Source organism: Hippocampus zosterae, chromosome 1, assembly GCF_025434085.1.
Source record: "Hippocampus zosterae strain Florida chromosome 1, ASM2543408v3, whole genome shotgun sequence".
Lineage (NCBI taxonomy): Eukaryota > Metazoa > Chordata > Actinopteri > Syngnathiformes > Syngnathidae > Hippocampus > Hippocampus zosterae.
In genome coordinates, this window is record NC_067451.1 from 26,659,190 (window position 1) to 26,675,610 (window position 16,421).

The 16,421-nt window shown below is 44.6% G+C and overlaps 2 protein-coding genes across 2 annotated transcripts in view; one reads left to right on the forward strand and one right to left on the reverse strand.

The window, feature by feature from the left end:
* The window catches only part of ccdc88b (coiled-coil domain containing 88B), a 59,306-nt gene that overhangs the window by 14,195 nt on the left and 28,690 nt on the right, over positions 1-16,421 (reverse strand). The window contains exons 16-23 of the mRNA XM_052073051.1: positions 15,952-16,292; positions 15,527-15,686; positions 14,371-14,733; positions 13,305-13,466; positions 10,913-11,190; positions 6,198-6,341; positions 4,296-4,482; positions 1,220-1,365 (exon numbers count right to left, since the gene is read on the reverse strand). Of these exons, the coding sequence (XP_051929011.1) occupies positions 1,220-1,365; positions 4,296-4,482; positions 6,198-6,341; positions 10,913-11,190; positions 13,305-13,466; positions 14,371-14,733; positions 15,527-15,686; positions 15,952-16,292 (1,781 nt within the window). The remainder of the gene's footprint in view (positions 1-1,219; positions 1,366-4,295; positions 4,483-6,197; positions 6,342-10,912; positions 11,191-13,304; positions 13,467-14,370; positions 14,734-15,526; positions 15,687-15,951; positions 16,293-16,421) is intronic.
* Positions 1-16,421, forward strand: part of scyl1 (SCY1-like, kinase-like 1) — a 123,254-nt gene that overhangs the window by 10,921 nt on the left and 95,912 nt on the right. The window lies entirely within an intron of this gene.

Genomic DNA, 16,421 nt, shown 5'->3' on the forward strand with positions numbered 1-16,421 from the left:
TGCTATTTGTCAGCCTATGTAAGGCATGTTACCATTAGCTGTTCATATCATTGATTAATAGCTGCCAAGCTGCTGCTGGTTGCAAAGTGAGTTGAGTTGACTTCATTACCGCAATACAACGCTTGTAAAATTCGTAAAGTGGATTTTTATTGTAACTCAAGGCAAAACTGACATCTCTATCCATAATAAACCTTGTAAGTTTTCAATCTGATCTTGATATGTGTATAAACGCCTGATCTGTCATCGTTTTAAGGTAAACCCTTATGTTTTCAATATGCAGCACAAATAAAGGACTTGACATTGCTGTTCCAGTAGGTTCAGGGGAAGTGTGATTTCACAAAAAAACAAATCATCACGCTATTTCGCTTTAGTAATGGAACTGTTTTTGCCCTTTTTCTTATTTAATTTATCTTTCTGTGGATGATTGCTATTAAATTGCTTTTCTAATCGCAGATGTCACGGCTGCACGAGATTCTCTTTTAAAGTAAACACGACCGTTTGTCACTTCATCCATCCATTCGTCTAGTGCTGTGTCAAATGGATTTTCTCAATACAAAAAACAAAACAATAAATAGTTTTGATTGACAGTCCTGGCGACATTTTATCAATGTGTTTCTTATTGTAGTTTGAAATTGTGTGCTGCAGAACGTTGTCTTTTCAATTGTATTTCTTTGCAAAAAAAATAATAAATCGGTCTGAATAAAAAATAGCCATTGCTGGAAAAAATCGAGAGGGCAATAATGTTTCATTTGAGAGCAATGTGACTCATTAGTCTTAAAGGGTGAAGCAGCTCTGTATGATTGCTATTAGTTCTGGATAATCTCCAACCAGTTTATTTAACATTTAAAAGCACCACTGCTGGGGGCTTGGAAACGGTTTCCTCACACACGCAGACCTGCACACGTGACTTTGATGCTTCATATAGACACACATGTATACACATAACACACTCATCTCCTCACATACATCATGTACTATTTGCTCCAGCTTGAAGCTTTAATTCTATCAATCCTGTTAAGAAAGCCCTGCAGCCCAAGTAACAAGACCTGATTTACTCTTGAAACCACTTGATCCTCTCCTGTCAGTTCTATGAATGTGTGTGTGTGTGTGTGTGTGTGTGTGTGTGTGTGTGTGTGTGTGTGTGTGTGTGTGTGTGTGTGTGTGTGTGTGTGTGTGTGTGTGTGTGTGTGTGTGTGTGCGCGTGCGTGCGTTCACTTACTGATATTCTTTCTGCTGCGTATAGTGCTGGTCACGGCGCTCCAGGCTCTGTTCCAGTAGCGCCCGGTTCTCCATCATCAGACTGCGGTTCTGTTCGACTAAATTGTGGTTCTCCTCCTCCATGTTCCCCTTGAGCTGGGTTAGTAGCTGAACACACACACACACACACACACACACACACACAAAGGATTTCATTTTTAATGGAAAAAAGAGTGATGTATTAACTTTTTTTAAATATCGCCTAGATTTAAATTTTCTCATAAAATTCAGATGTAGGACAACATCGGCTCTAGCATGCCGGCGACCCTCGTAAGCATATAAAGCGGTTCAGATAATGGATGAATGGATATACTGTAGTTGTTGCAGAAATCGCGTGGCCTTACATTTTTTATTTCTAGGTTATTGTTGTGTAAACATACCCTTGACTCAGAAAAGTACAGTAAAGTTTACTGGATGAATGGATGGATGATAATGAATGAGTTAAACAAAAATGACTACGACATGTGGCTGAACGCCGGCCACGATGTGAATACATTTTTGATGAAATAAGCTACCATTGCCAATCTTATTGTCTTGTGGCGTTGATGATGTTCTCGTCCACACTTGTCTCACAGGAAGTTAGCAGTGGTGTTGATTGCAAGTCTTGACAAACATTGCGTTAAAAGCACCGCTCCATTCGCATTCTGCCACTATTTGTTGGCTTTTCTGTCATGCATTATGGAAAAGAACGATAAGAGAGCTGAAAGGAATAATTCAGTGGATATAGATAATGACAAGCTGCTTGCTACCTGGCACTGGGAGGCAACTTGTATTGATTAATACCAAAGCTAATTTGTCGAATTTCACCAGCCAAGTTTGCCTCATTGGTCAGATTGAATAATTCATAGGAACATGTCTGATCCTAGCATATTTTTGGCTGTTTCTTGTCTATTCGCCCGCCAAATGTTCTTTCTTCATTAGAGGATCAGGTTGAGGCACCCTCTCAAAATATCTCCCACTTGGCTCCTTTTTGGAAAGTCAATTTGCACGTCTGTAATCCCACAAGCAACTTCAGATGTGAGTACTCGATGAGCATTTTCAACCGTTAGCTATAGTTTGACTGCCTTACCCAGAAGATTAAAGCTGATTTGAAGTTAGCTCGGCAAATCACTTTTCCTCATGTGTCAAAATTGACGTCAGGTTCCATCAGGTGTGAGGAAAGTCTGCTCTGATGAGATGCTAACGATTCCACCCTGACCACGGCGATGTAAAACAGCCTCTAAAACCTGCCATAAATTTCTAATATGTTCGGTTTAATTGCCCAATAATGCTTCAAATAAATTAACTTTATTATTCCAAGAGTGTAACGTTTCCAAGTGTCTCCACCGTGAAGCATTAAATCCTTCTTTGCATGCAAATGATCAGTCGGCAACTGCAATATTAAACACCCGAGTGCGGCTGCAGGTTTGAAGGTGTGCTCGTCCTTTACTACACTTGTGGGTTCTGTGAGCTTTATGGGGAGCAAATACTGGAGCTCACACATTAAATGGTTGTTTTAGTTAAGACTGGAATTGAGCGGTGAAGTAGAAATGAGGGATAAGTGGGTGTTCTGCTCCAGGGCTCCCCCTACAGTTGTGAAGTTTAATTTACCTCAGTGGTCAATATAAATCGATGTCGGTCCCCAACATCTTTCTTATTTACAAGCAGACATGTTATGTATTGCATCGTCGGTTGCTACTGAACAGCTCAAGAAAAAGAGGCCTTTTAATTATTTTCTGGCTTGTGTCAAGGCACTCCCCACAGAGGGTACAATTAATGTTTCGTGCATGAATAATTCACTGGATAGCAAAGTTACAAGTCTCTTGGATATATATGTTTGTTATGGTGGTTGTGTTTTGCAGCGGGAAGCTGAGCATTAGTCAGTTGGTTTGTTAGTGGGGGATTATGTAAAAACCGGTAACCCATTTTCAGTGAAACTTCAAAACTCGAGAGAGAGGACAGGTCAAATGATTTTTTGCTGTGACAGTACATTGCTATTGGTCGTGTAGTGGTTCACAAAGCGGAATTTCCTCAGCCGGAATATTTTTTTATTTATTTATTGCTTTGTTTTGGGAGCAAAACTTTGATGTAACAGCACTAAATGGTGGCCAGGAACGCAGGTTACTCCATAACAACAGCAGTTCAGCAGATAGTAAACACCTCTTAAAAAAAGAGGCTCCTCACTGTTTATTGCCACTTCTAGTTTAAGTTTACGGTCAGACTAAACATAAAACAAAGTACATTGTGTATTCGAAACAGTCACAAAGCCTTGCTTTAGATAAGTCTTTCTAGCTTCATGTTAACAAACAATGCAAAATGCTATAGATGGGCTAACGAATAGCATCAGTGTCATGGTGTTATCAACCTTGAAGCAAAGTATATTCTAGTACAAACAGTGGAGCAGCACATGTAGACAAATAATATAACAATACTTGCATCCATATATATTCTTTATCTTCTGCAAAGAATGACTGATATTACTGTATATTTCAAATTACATTCCTGTAATTTACATTTTGCTATCTCAAGACACCACTGTACTGTATAGTCACAACAATCAAATGCACATTCAACTATGTACATTGTATGTAACAGTGAGATAGGGTGATTGATTATACATTCACAACGTTTTAACAGTCTAAATAGCCTATTGAGGGAAACCAAACTAATGATGGGCCTGAAGCGAAAATTAGTTTGACACCCCTGTCATATATAAAGTAAATGATAAAACTTACATTATTTGTACTAGCGGTAAATAAATCATTTTCACACCAACTGACTGAAATGTGATCATTTCCCACAGGTGACCGCTGGGTGGAAATCTGTGGATAGAAAATTAACGAATTGGGACCAAGTCGTGACTGAACAAATCCAACAGATGAAGCTACTGTGCAAAAATGTAGCTATTTTGCCAAAGGCGCCCATTTTGTACTGGAGTGGAACATCAGTCTGTTTTTTTTGTGTTGTTCAGCTCTGGTGGAGGCCTGTTTTTATGGTTTTGTCTGTACCACTATTGTAGAGGCCAGTGAGAGGATGTGCACATGTTTTTGAGTTGATACCTGAAATTGGCTGGTGAGGCGGGCGTTGCTGAGGTCCAAACTTTGGTTGGCTTCCCTCACGGTGTTTAGCTCCCCCTCCAGGCGAGTCCTCTCCAGTAGGGAGGCGCTCAGCTCCTCCCTCAACAAGGAGCCCTGAGCCAGCAGCTCTGCTTGGGACGCGACCAATTCTTTATGTTGGGCCTGGAGCCTAAGCACACACATGGACACATGCGCACACACACACACACACACGCACACGCACACGCACACACACACACACACACACACACACACACACACGCACACGCACATGCACACGCACGCGCACACGCACACGCACACACACACATACACAAATACACACACACACACACACACACACACACACACAAGGGCTTTACTCATTGCTCATGTCCTGCAGAGTGCTTTGGAAGCTCTCTAAATTCAACCCATTATTATATTATTACCCAAGACAATGAGTCATAGACAGAGGCATAAAACTATGGATTAGAATGATTAGAATACATCTCATATCACTTCAAAAATGATTTGATATCACACTCGAGGTTGAATTTATTGCCTGCAAAAAAAACAGTATGTTTATTGTAGAAAGCTATTATCTTTGTCTCTACTATGAAATAATGTCTAACGTTCACAGTTGGAAGGTTTGCAAATTCCGAAATAAACATGGATGGAATATTTTTGATCCTCACAATATGCCTTCAAAGTATGCAATACATGCATCTGTGGAAGCTATTTAATTGTTATTACAAACTATAAATACGGCTCTCGTGCCTTTTAATATGGACACTAAGTTACAGCTTAATGAATATTTTGACACCTTTTCTGAATAAATAAAGTGGTGCCTTATGATACATGACATTTACTTTTAATATCACTCTATAATATTGGAAAAACATACTCAACAATTAAATTGAATGCAAAGAATTAAAACAGTTTATGCAGGATGATTACTTCATGTCTTGCTTCTTCTGCTTTACCAAATTGGCCATAGCGGGCAGTGTAATATTGTCATGCAGACACAAATAAAGAAGACTCACAGTTACTGTATGGGACTCACTAACTGCAGCCATTTTAGTCATATTTTTGTGTTGTGTTTACATGTGTTGCTGCAATGTTTGTTTAGCTTGTTTAGCTAGCGGCAAAGGCAAAGTTACGTGATTATTTTCATTACACTTGTAGTTCCCGCTCATTGCGTGCATGTCATGAATTATTCTCTTTTATGCACGGCAACGGGTGGATACAAGGGTAAATTAGGCTCTTTTTGCCATGCAGTGGAACAGAATTTAATCGTTCCGCGCGTCAGTTATACGTCACTGGCATAGATAAATTAACAGAGCAATATACCTGATGATCTGGTGCTGTGGCTGGGAATTACTGATTTCGAAAATGGATGGGTGGACGATCTGAAGTCTCTATCATTGATCATGAAAATGGATGCTGATTAACAAGTCCAAGGGGCACATTTGAAATGGCAGACCAGCTATTAGCTAAATAGCACTCACGACAGCAACGCAAGGACATCATTCTCCAGTTTGGCAGCCTGTCATTATAACTTAGGTGCCATTAATCATTTCTGTCAATATGATGGTGACAATTCATAATGGGATGTCATGAAACGGTTGTTTAAATCGAAAGTTACTGATACAGCACATGAGCGTCCAAACTAATTTGTTGTCCTTTGCTGGCTGTTCTCGCATCTTGCCTGCTTTGTTTTTCCTTGCTTCCGCTGTTTAGCGCCCACGTCAATGAGCAATACCACACGGAATTGCATTTGTATTGAACCCACCTCTTGTTTTGTATCCACTGAGCCATACTAAAGCAAAAATGTCAAGAGTTTCAAAGTGAGAGCATATGGGGGAGGGGATCTAAATGCCGACTCTTTGTCTAAGAATGTGTCACCTCTCGCTGTCTTCTTTAAGCCTCTCCACCTCTCGTTCTTGCTCCAGTCGACTCTGGGCTTCTGCTTCCATCTCCTCCTTCTCCATTTTCATCTCTCGCTCCCTTTCCTCAAGCTGGCTTTTAGCATCCAGCAGCTCTTTGTAGCTATGCAACACAATACATATGTGTGCATTAACACAGGTTGGCAGAAAAAGCAATTGCATGTGCGTGCGGAAAAAACGTCCCAAAGCCAAAATGCTAACGAAAATGAAATGAACATGAGCTAATACATAAGAGCATATCACAGCAATGGCAAAAACATTGGAATGACATCAACTTGATTGGATATTGGATACAGCTGATTTGAGGTGATACCATGATATTGCTGCATCAATTGGCAGGTGTGCAAACTGAGAAAAGTAATAACTAGAAAACAAAGCCCAAACTGAGCGTGAAACATTTTTTGACGTGGTGTGATTGCTTGTCTCTCAGTATTTTGGCAATATACAGTATATAAAAATAAGAATATATATATATATATATATATAAAGAAGTCCTATCAGCGGCTAGAGAGGGCTGGCCTGAAGGACAGCACAGAGGCACTCATCCTGGCTGCTCAGGAGCAGGCCCTGAGCACCAGAGCCATTGAGGCCCAGATATACCACACCAGACAAGACCCAAGGTGTAGGTTGTGCAAAGAGGCACCTGAGACGATCCAACACATAACTGCAGGGTGTAAGATGCTGGCAGGGAAAGCCTACATGGAACGCCATAACCAAGTGGCTGGCATAGTCTACGAAAACATCTGTGTGGAGTATGGACTGGAAACCGACAAGATGGTAATGGCGAACCAACCAGATATCGTGATCATAGATAAAGTGCAGAGGAAAGCCGATGTAGCGGTCCCAAGTGATGGAAACATCAGGAAGAAGGAACATGAGAAACTCGAGAAATACCAAGGGCTCAGAGAGGAGCTGGAGAGCCTGGAAGGTAAAGGTGACCGTCGTGCCTGTGGTGTTCGGAGCACTCGGGGCAGTGACCCCCAAACTAGATGAGTGGTTGCAACAGATCCCGGGAACAACATCGGACATCTCAGTCCAGAAATGTGCAGTGCTGGGAACAGCAAGGATACTGCGCAGAACCCTCAAGCTTCCTGGCCTCTGGTAGAGGACCCGAGCTGAATGAGGGACGGACACCACGCGAGGGGTGAGATGAGGATTTTTTTTAATTTTATTTATATATATATATATATATATTATGCATCAAAGTCTTTCAGTGTATATGCTGAGAGACAATCATTCATGCCACTGCCATTATGCAATAGCAATGTTGTGAGCGCTCACACGACTGCTATGACTGTGCTTGTAAATGCTGAGAGACAGTTACTCACAACACACCACTATGCATCAAAAACGACGACAACATTTTGTTGACTGCTGAAAGCCAAGTGCTCAAATGATGTGTTGTGTTTGTGTGAATGCTGAAAGATGAACATAACTGCTATTATGCATCGAAAAACTTACTATGTAAATGTTGAGAGAACCCTTCACGCCACTACTATTGTGCATTGTAGCAACCACAAATGCCCTCTGAGAACTCTGACATTTGAATTTCGCGCCGCGAGACTGATCAGCCAATCGGCGGCCCCCGCTGCCGCTCGCTACCAACCAATCACAGCCCCCGGGTGGGCTGGACGTTTGTTTACACTAACGTCCGCTTTGCTGATATATAAATGATCGTACGTGTGCTGAATAAAAACAGTGTACCACCGCTCTTCGAGTACTTCACTTCACTTCGCCGGGCCGTCGCTCCTTACAACTGGTGACCCTTCGCCGTTCTCAACACGCAACCTTCGAGACTCAAGATGTCGACAACTCCACCCCCGCAGACGCCGTCCGACAACAACCTCGCAATCCACGCCGTCTCGGTGAAACTGCCGCCTTTCAGCACTCAGGAACCCGTTTCCTGGTTTCGCCGGGCCGAAGTACAATTCCGCCTCCGGAAAGTCACAGATCCGAGAACAAAAGCGGACTACGTCTTAGAAGCCGTCCCCGACGGCGTTTTCCAGCACGTTTCGGCATGGTTGGACCAACAAGACGACGAAATCACGTACGACTCGTTGAAAGATCACCTGCTGAAAGAGTATACTCTTACCGTCAGTGCCCGCGCCAAACGACTGCTCGCCATGCCCAGTCAGGATCTAGGCGACCGCACAGCTCTCAGTTTGTGGAACGAGATGCAGTCACTCGCCCGACTACCCGGCGCCGATCCGTCTACTGGCCAGCCTCGCAAAGTCGACCTCATGCGCGAGCTATGGCTACAGTCCATCCCGTCCTCAGTTCGCGCCGCCCTCCACGACGCCAATACACTGTCAATGTCCGCGCTAGTCGCCAAAGCCGACGGCCCGGAATCAACAAAGACGTACGAGCCTGGGCTCGCAACTGCCTCCAATGCCAAGCCAGTAAGATCGGCCAACATACAGAATCCGGTATCGGCCAGTTTCCACAACCCCGACGTCGCTTCGGCCATCTTCACGTCGACATAGTTGGACCGCTGCCACCTTCAGACGGCTACCAGTATCTCTTCACGTCCACCGAGCGGTCAACTCGATGGCCTGAGGCGATCCCAATGAAAGGAGCCACTGCACAAGACTGTGCCGCCGCCCTTCTCCAAGGCTGGGTCAGCAGATTCGGAGTCCCTGACGATATCACCTCCGACCGAGGTTCTTCATTCACGTCACAGCTCTGGACCGCCCTTGGTCAGCTCATGGGAACGACCGTGCATCATACGACTGCTTTCAACCCCGCCGCCAACGGAATGGCCGAGCGCACTCACCGCACGTTGAAGGCAGCGCTCATGGCCCGCTGCACCGGACCAGACTGGAGTGCCCAATTGCCCTGGGTACTTCTCGGAATGCGGACGACTCCGAAAGAAGGTCTCGGTGTCTCCTCAGCCGAGATGGTATTCGGTGAAACCATCGCCGTTCCCGGGGAGTTCTTCCCGTCCAGCCAAGACGCCGCCGACTCCACGGCCTATCTCGCCGATCTCCGACGCACCGTCGGAAAGTACCGACCCGTACTCCAGACCTACCAAGACCAGCGCAGCAGACGAGTACCGAAGTCGCTGTTAACCTGTACTCACGTTTTCGTAAGGAACGACGCCCACCGCCCGCCTCTAACTCGACCATACCGCGGCCCGTACGCCGTGGAGCAACGTAACGACAAGGCCTACCGCCTCAACATCCATGGTCGACAGGATTGGGTCTCAATCGACCGCCTGAAACCGGCCTACCACGACGACGACGAACCCGCGCCGCTGACCATCACTCGAGCCGGACGCGCCGTCCGCCCGCCCGACCGCCTGCACGCCCAACCATGAACTTTCATCACTATCCTAATTCGGACTCAGCCTGCCAAGGACTTTCTAACAGGGGAGTATTTGTAGCAACCACAAATGCCCTCTGAGAACTCTGACATTTGAATTTCGCGCCGCGAGACTGATCAGCCAATCGGCGGCCCCCGCTGCCGCTCGCTACCAACCAATCACAGCCCCCGGGTGGGCTGGACGTTTGTTTACACTAACGTCCGCTTTGCTGGTATATAAATGATCGTACGTGTGCTGAATAAAAACAGTGTACCACCGCTCTTCGAGTACTTCACTTCACTTCGCCGGGCCGTCGCTCCTTACAGCATAAACAATTTATATATATATATATATAATGATCCTTTTTAATGCACAAACACGTGTGAATATTTCTCGGCATTCACTGACTACAGTACATTTTGATGGGCAGTAGCAGTGGATAGGCTGATTTCTCCATGTACATGCACAATAATGATCTCAGCACTTGTCTCAGCATGCGCGTGCTGAACTTAACTTTTCATAGTAGTCTCTCCTCATTTACAGTACATGGACAATAGCAGAAGTGGAAGTGCGAAGGTGTCTTTAAGCATTCACCAAATAAATTGTTTATGCACAATAGTAGTGGCGTGAAGGGTTCTCTCAACATTTACATAGTAAGTTTTTCGATGCATAATAGCAGTTATGTTCATCTTTCAGCATTCACACAAACACAACACATCATTTGAGCACTTGGCTTTCAGCAGTCAACAAAATGTTGTCGTCGTTTTTGATGCATAGTGGTGTGTTGTGAGTAACTGTCTCTCAGCATTTACAAGCACAGTCATAGCAGTCGTGTGAGCGCTCACAACATTGCTATTGCATAATGGCAGTGGCATGAATGATTGTCTCTCAGCATATACACTGAAAGACTTTGATGCATAATAGCAATTGTGTTGATGTCCATCTCGCCATTCACACGCACAATGGCAGCGTTAGTTGAAGCATTTATCTTTCAACAGTTACAATAAATATTTTTGATTCATAATTACGGTGATGTGAATATTTGTCTCAGCAATCACAAATACACTAATAGCAGTAGTGTCAGCGTTTGTATCTCGGCATTCACAAAATCATTTGTTCGTGGGCAATAGCAGTGGTGTGAATGATTCTCTCATAATAGTAGAAGTATGTGCTTGTTCAAATGGTCATTTATTTTTGACACACAATGGCATTTGCGTGCTCGGCTGTAATTGCTGACGCCATACATTTACTGCAGCTGTGTGAACGACTGTCTCCATACATTATGTTGGTGTTTTTACATACAATAATTGCAATAGTGTGAGTGCTTGTCTCAGCACTCCCACAATCATCTGCTGTGGTCTGCTTGTGTGTACCTGGCCTCCAGCTCCCTGTGTTGTGCCTCCAGACTGCGGCTGCTACTCCGTAGGCGCGAGTGTTTGTCTAAAAGCTCCTCCAGCTCCGTCTCCTGGCGTTGCTGCAGCGCCGTCAGTCGCTCGTGGTCCCGCCTGAGGGTCTCCGCCCTGGCGGCCGACTCCTCCCGCTCCCGAGCCCAAACCTGTGACTCCGCCTCCAGTGCCGCGCACCGGGCATCGCTTTCGCTGTGGCGTGCCAGCACCGCTGCATGCTGGGAGTTTAGAGTTGCTTGTTCCACCTGTTTGTGTGAATATACGGGAGATGGAGTAGTCATAAAATCAGAAGCACTGATCTACATTTACCAAAATTGTTTTATTCCCAACAATCTATTCTCTTTATTTCGGAGCATTTCTCTTGGCTGCGCTGCTTCTTGTCGGTGTATGTGAATGTTCCGATTTTATTTAAGCCTCTGTGTGCTGTCATGTCTATCTAATCTGGCCTTCAGAATTAATAGTGCTTGCTGCCTGATGTGATGTCAAGTATATCAACCAATCAGATTTGAACTTCGTCAGCTACCTGGCCCACAATGGTGTCAGCAATCGGTCAGTCAGATTAAACCTGGTTTAAGTAGATGGAACATGGCTCGCCACTGTGTAGTCGTATGTCAATGGAGAATATACTAAGAATTGAAAGAACTGCAAATGGGTATCAATGACCCTGGATTTCCAGAATGCTAGAAAAGCTAATTATAAGTGCTGTTAACGTGAGAAATCTGAACTAAAATTACTCATCTGAAGAGACGAAGTGTTTGTACACTAAGTCTGATGCACTTTGTGCTACTTGCTACGGGCCAATGACAGAAGACAGCATCAGTTTGTAGCGACAAGGAAACTAGTAGTCAGCGCATCTGACTCGCCGTTCTAAGGTTCTGGGTTTGAATCTTAGCCGCGGCCTTCTACCGTCCCCAAAACATGCTTGTTTAGTTCATTAAAGATTCTAAGTTGTCTGTAGATATAAATGTGAATTGTTTAAGACAGTAGTGCAGTAAAAGAATTAAAAGTAGGATTTTCAGCATCAGTGTGTATGGGTAGTTGCTAGAAGAGTAGTGTTTGTGCATATGTCTTTTTACAGCCTGTGTGTTTGAAGCGTGTTCAATAAATGTGCCAATGTTAACGTTCCCCTCTAGGGGACTAATAAAGGGCTCTTCTGTTTTATTTAAGCACATCATGACGACTGACCCCGCCGTGTCCTGAATCACGCCTTAGTTATATGCTGCCGTAGGCCCAGACTGCCTGAGGGATTTCCCACACCATCTTCTCAATGTCTATCTGTTCACATCCATAATGGTGTTTGTGTGCGCTACTAACTTGTTTTTCCTTCTCCCCTCTTGGAACTTGCTTGTGCCCTGAAGGGAGCAATCAACAATGCTGCATCCCCTATTGTTTTTCTTTTTTTTAATGATAGTACTGGTAGTAATACCGGTAGTCCTAGTAATTGAATGAAGTGACTTAAATTTGTGCAGCCTTGAAATGTAAACAGTTAGTCCATCCATTCATTTATTTGCTACAGTGCTATGTGTTACAGTGTTATGGACAATTAGAAGTCTTCAGTGAACCCATACCTGTCAACTTGTACGTTTTCCTCGTATTTTATACGTTTTTCTTATCATTTCAAATCTTGTACAGCGTATTACAACTTTTATATGGGGAAAAGAGAAGCAATTGTGAACCGATCTACCAAGACCATTTTGGCTCAAATCCAGATCGTCTCACCTGCTGTTAGCCAACGACAATGCCGTCGTCGATCGCTACTATTGTCACGGCAAACCAGCAAAAGTAATCCTCAATCGTATAGATTTTTTTCATCGCTGCGTACGGTCGGATTAATAAAGCATGATGTGCGTATGCGCGGTAAACCGTTGTACGGGTTTTTGTTGCTTTGTAAAGGGAATCGTAATCATTTATAGCAGAGGTTGACAGGTATGGTTAACCTAATATGCAAGTTTTGGGAATGTCGAAGGAAGTTCGATGAAGCAAATAAAACCCACAACACAAGCACAGGGGAAACTAAACCCCACGAGATTCAAACCCAAAACTTGTAACTTTGAACCAGAAAGGTGAACCACCGGCCACCACGTTGCTCCCATTGCTTCACAGTGCCTTTCACTTCTCATGTGCTACATGTTTGTACGATTACAGCAAGGGCTTTGACTTTGGTCCATGTACTTGCTTGTATTAAGGATGAGTTCCTAGGTCGGCACGCTCTAAAAAGTACATCTTTAAATGTAAAAGGTGGCTCTACGTAGAACAATGACAATAAAATTTCCCAAAGCATAACCTAGACTGAAATACGAGGCATCCCTTCTGCCTCGCTCAAGCTCTCTCCATCTTTTTTCTTTGTGTGTTCAGTCACCTGTAGCTGAGTGTTGAGCGTCTGCAGTCGGGTACACGAGTCCTGCAGGCTGAGCGAGTGTCGCCGTAGCGCCTCCAGCTGCTCCCTCAGGTGCTCACACGTCTCCCGGGACTGGGACAGACGCGACAACAAAGCCTCCTGTCCTGCAAGCGCCACGGCTCTCTGAGGCAGATGTGATCAGAGTGAGAAAACAAAGACAGCGCAGGCGGTAAATGTTTCATCCTCCTCCAGCACGTCGACATTTTCTTTTCTTGGTGCTGCCTTATTGTCACACTCCTACAAAAATATATTATTTGCGCTTCCGCTACATATGCAGATGACCCTTCAGAGTGCCTTAAAATGACAATACTGGTTAGTTTACATTTACAATGAATTGCACCTTGCCCAACAGGAATCTTTACACCTGCACAATAATCCAATTCTAGCATGAGCGGCATTTGTAGAAGTGGGTGGTGAGTTGTTAAATGAATAAGACATACAGCGCAAATGAAACTGAACTGCACAAAATACTCTGGGGATTTGCGAGAGTGGATTTGTGCTTGTATCGTCTTTAAGATGTTATTTTTCGGGGAAAATGCGTGCATGGTCTGCTAGTCTTCAAGACTGATGCTGATGCTTGAGGGATTACAACTTTTTCCACAACTCGTAGCATCAATCATTCCTGTACCCGCATATGCTTGGTACAACCGCCTCACTGCCTTCCAACCCTGCAAATCAAACGGACAAGATTCCTGACCTTGGAGACTGTGCAAACAATGTTAGCGATATTTTTGCTAGACTAAGTGTCGACGGCAGAAGGCGGATAAAAAGGAAGAGAGAAGCGGATGAGATAAGAAAGATGAAGAGTCGCTGAGGTGACATTATACAAAGTGATGAAGAGAGATAAAGCTACTAAAAATAAAGTGCTGCACTCAGGAAGTGGACGCTATTGTGAGTGGAGTGTCGTCAAGAAGCCCTCTGGCAAAAGAGTTTCCACATAATACGGATCATTATCCCTCACATAAACAAAGCAGACATCCTGCTAAGATCCGAAGCCCGTGCGGCCCAGTGCTATCCAAACACAAACCTCTTTTTCCAGCTCCAACAACCTGAGAGTGAGCTGCCTCTCCGTCTGGGCTGTAGTATTACGGGGCGACACAGAAAGGTCGTGACCTTTGTCTTTGTCCGGCATCGATGGCTCCCGCTGGTCCGTCTGACAACCGTGAGTTTGGCTTGAGGATTGAAGTGCACAATCCTCATCCGTCTTCCCCAACTGGAGGTGAGGCTCATCTTCTTTCAGAGAGCAGGCGGGTGGCTGTGTTCTGTCCCGTGATTGGTTGAGAGTGTCCGTTGTCAGTTTGAGTTGAGTTTCAGCTTTTTGGAGCTTCTGGCTCAGGTGCTGGACTTCAGAGGTAAGATTGTGAGAACGAGTCTGCTCGCTGGACAGATTCTGACAACAACAAAAAAAGAGGCAGTCATCAGCATAAAGGAGCGGTGACATCTGTAATCAAACACCTGTCCTGCGGAAAGCACCTGCAATCCACTTTTCCATGCCACAAGTGAAATGAATTAACCTCATTTTTGCGCCAACAGACAAAGTCAAACTAACGTCAACAAGCCAGCACTTTTAATTCCATCACTTTTCCTCTTTTATAGATTGCTATTAAAACACGATTTAATTTGTAACTTTAAAATATGGCTAATTCCCTCTCATTGGAGTCTTCATTTTTGCCAACATAAATACAGTAGCCGCAGCATTAAGCAGTGCTGCACTTTTACACTTTTTAAACTGCTGGATTAAAAGTAATTCAAATAATGGGCGAAATGGCTAAACCCAACGGTAGGTCCAAAGGGACGGGGGAGTATAATGACTTATTTATGCCCCGAATTGGGATGAAGACTGAACACAACACGTGGCAAGCTTTTGATCCCAAAAAATCTACCCAGACCAGAGTTTGAATCCCAACCCCGTTGTTACCTGCATTCAGCCGCCACCAAAGTTCAAGTGAGTGTAAAGATACAATGAACCAAACTTGTCGACAATAACAATAATCAATAATAATCTGCTCAAAATCCACAGCGACCCAGAAAATCCACACTTCTTTTTGCACACACAAACTACTCAATGCTGTAATACTGACACTACCCCTTCTGACACTACCACTTCTCCCAAAGCGCGCGAGCACACACACACATGCAAACACATGCAGCACACACACACACACACACATAAGTACACGTACCTGCAACAGTGATCGATTCTTGGCCTGTGCGTCTGTGTACTGCTCCTCAAGCTGCTGTTTACTCTCCTCCAGGCTGCTAAATCGAGTGCTGAGGTCTCGCTCCAGCTCCTGCAGGCGAGTGCAGAGCTCTTTCGACTCAGACAGTTCCTGACACACGCCCCTGCGTGCACACACAAATTAAGACACATGCGCCACAAACAGGTTATTGAATGTGGTCAGAGTTGACATAGATGTCTATGAAAGCAAAGGGAACATTCATGGTACCCATTTGAAAGTATTTTAAATTATTCACGATGGTCTCACTTTCTGGTTGCAGTCTCTATTGATAATGAGCTGCTACCAGGAGTAAAATGGAACCTTTAATACTTTCGGTCAGTCCACGTGTGCCCGTGTGTGTGTGTGTGTGTGTGTGTGTGTGTGTGTACCTGTGATCAGCATCCAAGGCTCTCACCCTCTGGTTGCTGTGTTCCAGCGCCACATTGGTACTCTCCAGCTGCTGTCTGAGTCTAGCCGTCTCTCTTTCCCGCTGCCTCGCTTCCTTCCGCAGGCCATCCAGCTCCGACTGGCATGCCTCTTTCTCTTGCTCCAAACGTGACACGTCCAGCAGCGCCTGGTCCCGGGCCCGGGCCGTGGTTTGAGTCTCCAGACTAGCGTCACGAACCTCCGCCTCCAACTCCTCCTCCCGGCGGCGAGAGGTCTCCAAAGCGCGACCCTGACGTTCCAACTCGGCCTTGAGTGTCTGACTGGTCAATGCGAGTTGTTCGCTCTGCGTAAAGGGAACATGGTAAGAATAATTAAATCATTGATGAAAGTCCTCTGGATTACGGATATATAGTATACGGTGCTCGCATTTGTATTTTCACGAAAGTCCACTTTCATCTCTGTTACATACCCG